The sequence below is a fragment of the Papaver somniferum genome, unplaced genomic scaffold, assembly GCF_003573695.1.
Source record: "Papaver somniferum cultivar HN1 unplaced genomic scaffold, ASM357369v1 unplaced-scaffold_158, whole genome shotgun sequence".
In the NCBI taxonomy this organism is placed as follows: domain Eukaryota; kingdom Viridiplantae; phylum Streptophyta; class Magnoliopsida; order Ranunculales; family Papaveraceae; genus Papaver; species Papaver somniferum.
Genome location: NW_020625264.1, coordinates 1,488,956 through 1,500,272, shown reverse-complemented (window position 1 = coordinate 1,500,272; position 11,317 = coordinate 1,488,956). Strand labels below are relative to the sequence as shown.

Here is an 11,317-nt window from a genome sequence, read left to right as displayed (position 1 = left end):
TGGGCTTATCTCCATTGATTGGGCCCAGTCTAGAGATATCTAGACTCTTCTCATTTTTAGTTAGAAATTCAATTGTAGACTCTAGAATATTCCATGTCTCTAGGTCCCTTGGTCATGGTCTAGAATATTCAATCTCTAGACTAATCTTAGATTGATCAAGTGTTCTCTAGAATGTTTTATTTCTAGAGTGTTCCATTGATCCTATAAATAGGCAATCAATGGGTTCATTTTGATCATCCAACAACAATCAAAAACTCAAGTGAGTGAAGAAGTGAGTAGAGTGAGAGCTAGAGTTACTAAGAGCCAAAGAGCCTTTTGTAAACATAGTGAGCCAAAGAGCTACACTAAATTTCCTTGTAAACATTTTCCATTTCAAAAATTAATCAAAGCCTCACTTTTCTTAAACCAATAATTTTCAATTAACCAACCTCTTTTCCTATACCCATTTCTCAAATCATTTCCATAAATCCCATCACACTTCCGCATTGCGCCAACATTAAAATGGGCTCTAATAATTTTTTGTCGTCGAAAATTCCTAATGAATACAGTAGTTTGATAAAGTTGAAGGATCTGTCGATGTCGGAGATGAATTTATATGGAGAAATTCCGGACTGGATTGGTAATTTTTCAAATTTGGAATCCCTGAAGCTTGCGTGGAATAATTTCAGAGGGAAAATTCCGGAGAACTTGTTTTTGTTAAAGAACTTGAGGTTTTTGATGTTATCTTTTAACAAATTGTCAGGTGAAATTCCGAAAGAAATCAAATGCTTGGCAATGGAAGAAATCTATCTTTCGGTTAACGAGTTAACGGGTTCGATTCCTGAAGGTATTGGTCTATTGAAGAATTTGACATACTTATATCTGCGTGACAATGGATTATCAGGTGAACTGCCCAAAGAACTAGGTTTACATTCCACGCTACATTTTCTTGGTGTCTCAAAGAACAATCTTTCAGGTAATTTACCAGAAAATTTATGTTCTGGTGGTGAGTTGCAAAAAATTACGGCTTCTTCAAACAATTTTGCAGGAAAATTATCAAAATCGCTTTTGAATTGTTCTAGTTTGTCGTTCTTTTCACTTGGCAATAACATGTTAACGGGTGAGATCCCGGCTACTTTTTGGTCATCCATGAATTTATCGGTGGTATACATAAACGATAATAAGTTTTTTGGCGAACTTCCCAAAAAGTTGAGTCCAAATTTAGTCTTTCTGGACTTAGCAAACAACAATTTTGGAGGCAATATACCAAATAATATTGGTTCACTTAATGGCTTGATGTTACTTTCTTTAAGGTCAAACAATTTCAATGGGTTAATCCCCGAAGAGATTTGTCATCTGCAGGAACTCCAAATATTAGACTTATCGCTAAACAATCTCTCTGGGAATATTCCTAACAGTATAGGAAGCTGGACTGGGTTTACAAGGAATTCACATATGCACGGCTATGTTTATGGATTTCAGATGGTAAACAAGGGCGTCTTGATACAAATTCCAGATTTATATTCATATAGCATAGATTTGTCATGCAATAATCTTAACGGAAAAATTCCTAAAGAGATACGCATGCTATCCAGACTCTCTTCACTTAATTTGTCTCACAATCATTTCTCTAGTGATATTTCTGCAAATATCGGAAATTTGTCTGTGTTAGAATCTCTAGATTTAATAAGTTCCAATAATTTTTTTTTTGATCGTGAAAAGAGATTATATAGAAGAGATAATAATTGTTACAATCAGACTCAAATAAAAAATTACAAGGGATACAACTTTCAATTGATCAATTGAAAGTGTAAGGACGTATTCCACAATCTTTGGCAACTATCGACACTCTTGGGGTCTTAAACCTTTCTTACAATAATTTAAGCGGAAGAATTCCACAAGGGAATCACTTTGATACACTTTGTGTGGATGGTTTAACTTTCGTAGGGAACGATTTGTTGTGTGTATTTCCAACAGAGAAAGTTTACGAGGGTGATCACAATACTAGTACCGGTAATGACATCCTGCAATTGAAGTTGATGAAGTCGATCTAGAGGATGCAAAAGAGAAATTATTGATGTCCGCTATTATTGCTTTGGGGTTTATAGTTGGATTTTGGGGCATTTTTGGTGTTTTACTTATAAAGAAAGAAAAATGGTGGTTCCCATATTGGAGATTTATTGAATTTGTTACAATTAAGACAACAAGTTTTATTCAGAATAGACGATTGTATTAATGAATGTACCTTGTTTTTCCCCATACATGTAACTTGGATGTTGAAGGTTCGATATGATAGTAAATTGATATATGAATTTGACGAATTCTGCTTCAAATCCTTAATATTGTTAGATTGATGGCACAATATGCGATTTCTATTTCATTCATATTATTCTTAAGCCATTTGTATCTCCCAACTAAGAAATGATTAGAACCAACAGAAACAACAAAGGAAAAGAAGCTCGAGATCAGGTGGTTTCTCACGGATGTAACTGTTGTTTTGAATGTATGGGAATTTATGTATTTCTTAAAAAAATAGTGCATTTTTTGGTATGTTCATGTTCATGAGTTAACTCTCGCCTTGTATTGCACTGGATAAACAATCTGCTATCACGAAATGCTTATTGGCTTTATTTTGGAGATATGCTGCTGAATTGGGTTCTTCTTTATTAGCGTACCTTACCTATGTATGACACTTCCTACGTTAGAAATCGGCTAAATGGCTAATAATGCCCATGGTTCAAAGCAAAGCACACGATTCTGCTATAAAGGGACAGTGGGCGAGTATTTAGTCTACTGTTTAGCTAACAAAATAAGATCTGCCTGTGACAGCAATGGTTGCATCTAGATACATTAATGACTAAAATACGAATGGTGGTCCATTTTACCCTGGCAATCATGTAATTCAGAATTAGCCGAGTCAAGCAATACATTTGGAAACTAAAAATCAAAGTCTTGCTAAGTGCTAACTGTCTCCTTCATTACATAATGTCGAGATATCAACTTTCCAATTCAATGTAAGTGGGTCAGCTTGACTTCTACATACTTAATCATTTGGAACCTACCTAGCATTGCTGTATTTCATGGGTCATTAGCCTGACTGGTAGATAAACAGTCCATTTATTGTTTAACTGTGCAATGACGTTGCTAAGTCTTGTATGGTGAGCGGATGGAGTAAATGACTAATTAATATCAATGGCATTTATAAAAATTCAATCTATCTATATAATTTAACAACTTGGAGTTCTTAGATAGCGTAATTCAATTTCTTCTCAAACATGTTTAACAAAATTCACTCAAATCCTCCTAAAGAAACAATTTCCCATCTCATTTTTTTTCTTCCTCTACTCTTTTGTGTTATAAACTCGCTGAAAATACAAGAATACGAAGAAGAAGAATGAGTATTCTTCTTATACTAAAGAAAGAGTTTGGAGTTGGTCCATCATTCTTAAAGTCATGGATTGCAATTGGGGAATTCCCTGTTCCTGTAAGGCCTGGTCTAGGTGTCCCCTTATCCAGTGGGGGTGCTAAGTAGCACATGCCATGTTAGGTTATAACAAGGCATCGGGAGATGTTTTCTCCTTTTGGGGTTATCTTCTTTAAAATCGTGAAGAATAGAAAAGGGACGCAGTGAGAGAAAGTAAGAGAAAGTGAGTAGCCACCATTAGAGTTAATTTTTGGTGATGATTTGAGCTAATTTTTAAAGAAAAAGAAAAGGTTCTTGTTAAGGGTCCGTTTGGTTTGTTGTGGTGAAGATTGATTGATCAATTTTCACGTCTCTTCAAAAGGTGAAAAATCTAGGGTTTGTTCAAACCTTAGTAACAAGTATCTCTTACTCTTGCTATTTCGCAAATTGATAGTGAATCTCATCTTATTGGTGAATGAATTGTTGATCCATCCTTAGGGTAAGTGTAATTTAGAAAAATTGTTATCCAAGTGATATATGTACCTTCAAGAAGAGTGTATCCCCAAATTGGGAGATTTGTGTGTAATCCATTGTTTATTATAGTGGAAGATTTACCCGTGTTTTTTTTTACCCTTCACCGTGGAGGGGTTTTCCACGTAATTGCCGGTGTTGTGTGATTGTTTTCTATATCCTCGTAGTTGGGTATTTTTACCTTGTGTAGTTTTTCGTATTGCGCATAGCGGCTCGGATTTCTAAGTCTCCCCCAACAAGTGGTATCAGAGCTTTTGGGTTGAGCTAATCCCGTGCAATGATGGAAGCTAGCACTAGTAATATAATGGTTATTTTGACCGGTGAGAACTATGTGATATGGAAGGCTAAGATGGAAGATTGGTTATATTGTGAAGATCTCTATGGTCCAATAGAGAGCAAGGGAGTAAATCCTAAGAAGATAGAAGACAAAGTGTGGAGTGTTGCTAATCATAAAGTTATTAGTTTCATTCTGCAATGGGTTGATGATTATATTTTTCATCATGTGGCTAGTGAGAAACTAGCATATTCTTTGTGGACAAAGTTAGAGGAGTTATATGATAAGAAATCTGCTTGTGGCAAAGCTCTTGACCGTGGCTAGTCAAGAAGTAAATTAAAGTCTAGTGAAGACGTGGATTGTTGTAAGAATGATCATTATTCAAATGAATGCAGGAAGCTGGAGAAAGAACCAAGGAAAGGGAATGTAACTGACAGACAAGTCAATTATGTTACAGTTGTGGTAAAAAGTAGTGATATTACTTTATTATATGATTGTAATTATGTATGTGTGAGTGCTGCAGTTTCTGATTCAGAGTGGATAGTAGATTGAGGTGCATCCTATCATGCTACTCCTCGAGAAGATGTGTTTATCTCCTATAAGGATGGTTATTTTGGTTCAGTCAGAATGGGAAACAATGATGTTTCGAAGATTGTAGGAATGGGTGATTTGAAGGTCGAGACCATTGTTGGCTGCACGTTGGTTCTCAGAAATGTGCGACATGTACCAGATCTTCGTTTGAATCTAATGTCACCGGGAGTGTTAGATGATGAAGGGTACAATAATCACTTGGGTGATGGAAAATGTAAGATAATCAAGGGCTCCATGGTTATTACAAGAGGCAAGAAATGTGGCACATTATATAAGACACAAGTGAAGGTATTGAAAGGTGAGTTGAATGTTGTTGACAAAGATTCAACCTCCGAGCCGTGGCATAGAAGACATGGTCATCTCATTGAGAAGGGAATTCAAATCCTCACCAAAAGACAAGTATTTCCAAAAGCCAAAGGTACGCAATTGGGTAAGTGCACTCATTGTTTAGTTGGTAAACAAACTAGAGTTTATTTCATAAAGCTTCACTCAAGCGCAATTCGGGTAAAATCTATCTTGTTAATTCTAGCGTTTGTGGACCTTTAAGGGTCAAAACACTTGGTGGTTCCTTTTTTTTTGTTACTTTCATAGATGATGCTTCAAGGAAGGTTTGGTCATATGCAATCAAGACCAAAGATGATGTTGTTCCTATGTTCAAGATGTTTTACAGCATCGTGGAAAGAGAAACATGTAGAACCTTGAAGTGCATTCGTTCTGACAATGGAGGAGAGTACATTGGACTACTTGAAGTGTATTGCAACAACATGGGTATACGTCATGAAAAATCAGTACCGAAGACTCCACAACATAATGTTGTTGCAGAGAGGATAAACCACACTATTCTTGAGAGAGTTAGGTGCATAGTATCGCGTTCCAAGTTGCCCAAACATTTTTGTGGTGAAGCAATGCATGCTGCTGTCTACTTGATCAATCGATCACCTTCAATACCTCTAGATGGAGAAGTAACAAAGAAGGTATGGAGAGACAAAGATCCTGCTTATGATCACTTGAGAGTGTTTGGTTGTAGGGCATTTGTTTATATCCCTAAAGAACTAGGTTACCTTCCGTCGCTTCAATATCTTGATCTTTCTGAAAATAAGTTATCAGGTGAACTTCCCATAGAACTAGGTTTACATTCCACGCTACATTTTCTTGATATCTCAAAGAACAATCTTTCAGGTAATTTACCAGACAATTTATGTTCTTGTGGTGAGTTGCAATATATTGCGGCTTCTTCAAAATATATTGCAAGAGAATACATGCACCAGGTGCGGAACTAAGCTCGTCGACAAGTATCTGGCCATTTGGAAAATAGGTCTTGGACATTGTAGGACCATTCATACCAGGATCCGTCTAAAAAAATATTCTTAATTGTGGCAACAGATTATTTTACGAAATAGGTAGAGGCGAAAGCAGCCCAACACATACGAGATCGTGATATCTTTACTTTCATATTTGAGAACATCATCTGCAGATTTGGAATCCCGGTTCAAATAGTATTAGATAATGGGAAGCATTTTAAAGAAGAAAACATAGAGATGTTATTTAACGCATACAAAATTCAAAGTTGGAAATTAACACCCATATACCCCCAGAGCAATGGGCAGGCAAAGAGACAAACAAAACGCTTGCGGATATATTGAAGAAGAAAATTGAGGGTCATAATAAGGGATGGTGGAAACAATTTCCAAATGTTCTATGGGCATACAGAACAACGAGGAGAGAAGCAATGGGAACGTGCCTGACATATGGAGTAGAAGGCGTGTTACCAACTGAAGTCATAATTCCAACAACAAAAAGAGAGGCATGGGAAAATAATTTAAACATAAACCTGATCTTGGGAAAATTAGATGACTTGGAAGAAAACAGAGAAGCCGCGTTACAACACATGGAGAATTATCTTTGATGGCTAGCGTGAGAATTTGACATGGGCGTCAAAAAAAGAGGGTTTCAACCGGGGGAATTAAGAAAAATCCCGCCCTATCAGAGAGGAGGAGATGAAAAACTGGAGAAAACTTGGGACGAGCCGTATATAATAAAGAGAATTTTTGGAAATAGAGCATACGAACTGATGGATAGTGAAGGAAGGGATGTAGGACGCAAGCTCGATCATCCATGTTACCACACGTACTTGAAAAAATATTACCCACGAAGCCGTGTGATATTACCAAAATTAGACCAGCAGTATATCAAAGGCGAGTTAACGAAAGCATGTGCACGATAAGAAGATGTGAACAATGTAAAAGAAAAAGAATTGAATAAAAGATGAAAATTTTGAAACCAATAGATGATCAAAGAATAAATAAAAATAAGACCTCACGAGAATATAAAAGACAAAAACCTCTAAATACAGAGGCTAGGAATCCAATTGTGGCGTGCACCCTAGTTCTCTTAAGTGCAAGTGGCAAGATAAATAATCCCTAACGCGCATCATAATTGGAAAAAACCTGGTAAGCATGTCTCAGGAGAAACCTATACCGCCCTGGAACCCGAGTCATGGAGAACTTGGGGAGAAACAAAAGCCTATCCGGCAGAGATTCCTGCGTTGAAAGGCGTAAGTAATAAGATCTCTCCTAAGGAGTGTAGAAAATCGATCAAGGCGCCGCAGTACAAGGTTGAGTCAAGGGTTCCTGGGACGTCTGTAGCGTACCCGTCCATCCTTGATAAGTCTTGGCTTTGATACACTCATTCCTCAAGAAACCCCACTTAGGGTGCGGTCTTGTAATCATAAGCCATATCGGAAGAGGGACAAGAGGCCGCAAAAACAATTGGTTGTTGGTATCACTGGCTGGGAGGAGACCACCCTAACCCGGTAGGGGTGAGCCTCCTTGAAAGGGAAATCAGGGGGAATATAAGGACGACACCCTCCATTAGGGAGGTGAATTGTGTGAAAGACGTCAATGTCACATGACTTTTACTCACGGGAATAATTAGACCTGTCATATTGACGCAAAAATTATGCTGCAAAGGAAAAAATATGAAAGATGGTAAGGCAATATCAATGGGTTATTACCTAAAAGGATATCAACTGCCTGCGATTTTGCTGCACGACCAAAATAAAAATCCTGAGCAAAGATAAGTCCCACTAACAGGGTGAGGCTGATTAAGACCTCTACCTAAGGAGGCACAATAAGACCTCCACAAAAACATTGAGACTAATGACTGAATATTATATTAACCATTTTATGTCAGGATGCGTGAAGGAAATAATAACATAAGCGAAATGTATCGTCATTCAGAGGAGAAATTTATCATCATTCAGAAGCGAATAAAAGATGTTATCCTCGTCTTCATGAACAATATTTCGCAAAAGATAAAGAAGGGACCCAGGAGGGCATAACTAAAATCCAAAAGATAAAGAAGGATTCCACCGGGACATAATCCAAAGCATAGCAAATTTACAGACACATGGTTGCATAATGGAGAAAAGGAAAAATCTAAGATTCTTCTTGAGAAACATCTTGTGTATCTGCCTCAAGGTTCGCACGAGTATAAGTCTCAGTAACTTGAACCTCAACTAGAGCACCAGACTCAGCTTCAGCAACAGGTTTTAGAGACGTGCGAGATTCACCGCGGGCTTCACCTTCTGCAGACATATTCCCTCTAAGAGGGATGTATTCATCATCATCACTCTGGTGATCATAGTCTGAATCGGGTTTAAAAAGCTCCTTATCAGCAGAAACTTCAAGAGGGTCAAGTTTTAAGAGAGTCAATGAATACAGGGTGCATATCTCATCAGCAACTTCCTTGGAGTGTTAATTTGACGCTCAACACTCTTGGTAAGATTCCTGATACACGCATGATGGTAATTCTCGAGTTACTGGCACCTCCTGTTCACCCTATCTCGGGAATTTGAAAGCTTGTCGCGCGACTTTCCATACTTTGATAAATCAGTTCTCAGCTTTTGAATAACGGCATGGTTAGAAGCATCAGTGACTGCGAAAATAAAGGAATGGAAGTTAGAATCAACATGAGAATATACGCGCAAAAGAAGAACAGTTAAGTGAAAACAAAGACAGTCAACCCTATGCGGCTACCTTCCTTAAAGCGAAACTGGTGGGACAAAGCTACATTATTATTTTTCATACTCTCTATACATTTATCAAAGTCATCGCCCATTTTCCCCTGTAGCCGAATTTTATTCTCATCTCGAGGAAAGGACGCGTTCTTTTTCGCTAAGTGATCATAAGACTCTTGCAGTTGTTATGATCATCTCGCAGTTTATTAAACACCCTCATCATACTTTTTTCTTAAGACGCGAAGAGCATCCTCATGGTCAGAGCAAAACTTTTGAAGATCAAGATATTGGCACGCGAGCATAGTACGACCACTTGAAAGAGACCACCTCTCTTCACCAAGAACTTGATTTTCATCCGATAAAGTTTTATTCCTTAAATCATAACTATATAGTGATCCTGAGAGGGCGGATATTTTGGACCCAGGAAACTATATTGGGCGCTTAATGAATATTTACGCTCTTAATATGGTCAATTTGATCAAAAAGAGAAGAATGAGTGCTAACTAGTTGGTCTAATTGATTTTGTAACCTCTCATTCTCCGCGCGGGAATCCTCAGCAGAAAATTGATAAGTATATCTTTCCATAACACGCTTGTGGTTTAAATCTTTAAAGGTGTGCGAAAAAAATCAAATGAAGAGAAATACTATAGCTCGACAAAAAGCAGTAACTACAATAAAGAAACACATACTTTTAAGTTCCTTGACTTGGGAACGAAGAGTCTTGTTCGCAAGGGACTTTTTCAAGAAATCTTCCTGCAACTCAGAAACCTAACGAGAAAGCTCCCTAATGGTAGAACTAGAATGAATGAACCCATTAGTCTGAATCAAGCGACGACGAGACTCCTAAAGAAGCAAACGATAATGGGTAAGTATAAGACCAACAAGAGATATAAATATGATTACCAGGCGGTCAAGGGTAACATGGATACTTGGATCTATCTGCACGAATATCTCGCCCCAAGAAGATTCATACATAGGATACTCAGATGTCAACTTAATAAGAGCCTCTCTAAGACCAGTCTGCGAAGAATTGCTACTCAGCTGGAAAGCAACACTAACAACTTCAATGACCGATTCAGTAACAGGAGTATTGAAGGAAGAAGCAGTTGCACCAGAAGAAGTGTTTCCCAAATATGGTGAGAGGAAGAGAAGGCTTGATGACATATGTGATGCACCAGTATCCTTTGTAAGGGGGGCAGAGGCACCTCCAGGAGAGGGATTAGTAATTTCAGGAGTAGACACTATATCTATATGTGAAATAGACACACCTACGGCATTGGACGCAGGAGCATCCGTGGCAGGAATGTTGGCAGTCTCATTAGAAGGGGTAATCTGAGGCTTTAATGAGACTTGAGATGCGGTAACTTCGGCGGGCTTGTCTGAAGATGATGGTTTAGGCTGTCGCGGACGCGAGATGTTGACCTTTGGTAAGACAATCTTTGGAGGAGGAATGGAGCTAGACTTCTTGGATTTCTTAGTGGCGCGGTTAAGATCGCTCTCATAATCCTTCCACAAACAGGATAAGTGAGAAATAAAGACAACAATATTGTCTTCAACATGAGAAACAGGTATTTATCACTACCTTCCCGAGCGAAGGCTTCCCATTGTTGGAGTCATGGCTTTTGGAGCCGGGTGTGACATTAGGTTTTGATACGCGAGTTTTTCTGCAACAAAAGCACAGTATGGGTTTAGGAAGAACAACAACAATAAGAACAACAGTAGCAGAACACAGCAGCAGAATAACAATCAAAATTAGACAAGAAAGGAAACAAATAAGTCAAAAACAAATGAATAAACTAACTCTGGTTGAGAATCCATGGAAGTTTAAGAGGACGGGCACTAAACGATGATGAGGGAGCAAGCCAGAGAACAAAGTTGCAGAGAAAAGAAGTAAGGGAAGAAGATGAAGAAGGTTTACGAAGAAAAAGAAGTAAAATTTCCTCTTTCATCACTGCAGGCTATAAATAGGAGATGAAGATGACCAGTTAGTAAAGACGTGCCCGTTAAAAAGGAGAGAAGAAAGACACGTGTAGGCGGTTTCGCGAAAATCCCGAGAGATGTCGAGGAAACAAATGAAAGCGTGCGAAGTAAAGGAATATGAAAAGGGCGAACTGGTGCGAAATTCATAAAAGAAAAAAATAATTTCTCGAATGACTCTTTTTTTAAAAAGAATTATGCGATAAGAGGTCAAATGTAGGGGTAAAATACCACACAATCAATAAAAGTACGAAGATATGCATTTGGCAGCAGGCGAGTATCACGCACCCTTTATAATATGAATGACACACCGGATGACGTCACTTAGTCACATGGAAATCATGAATATATATGCGGTAATTAGAAGAATGGCGCGGCAATATAGTAAGGAACGAGCAAGATTATCGCACACCAAATCTGAAAATAAGGGCTTTAGTTGTCATCCACTAATGTAAACCCTATAAAAGGGGCCTAATTCCTTTGTATTTGGAGAGAGATTTTGGAGCGCTCTGCTAAGAAACTTAGGAGAGAGAAATTTATTTGT

The 11,317-nt window shown here is 38.1% G+C and overlaps 1 protein-coding gene across 1 annotated transcript; it reads left to right on the top strand.

Moving 5' to 3' along the window:
* The first annotated feature begins 501 nt into the window (after positions 1 to 501).
* LOC113337086 (receptor-like protein kinase 5) lies at positions 502 to 4,739 on the top strand. Its single transcript, XM_026582774.1, has 3 exons — positions 502 to 1,464; positions 4,257 to 4,453; positions 4,583 to 4,739. The coding sequence occupies exons 1-3, from the start codon at positions 502 to 504 to the stop codon at positions 4,737 to 4,739; spliced, it is 1,317 nt and encodes a 438-aa protein (XP_026438559.1).
* The last annotated feature ends 6,578 nt before the right edge of the window (positions 4,740 to 11,317 follow it).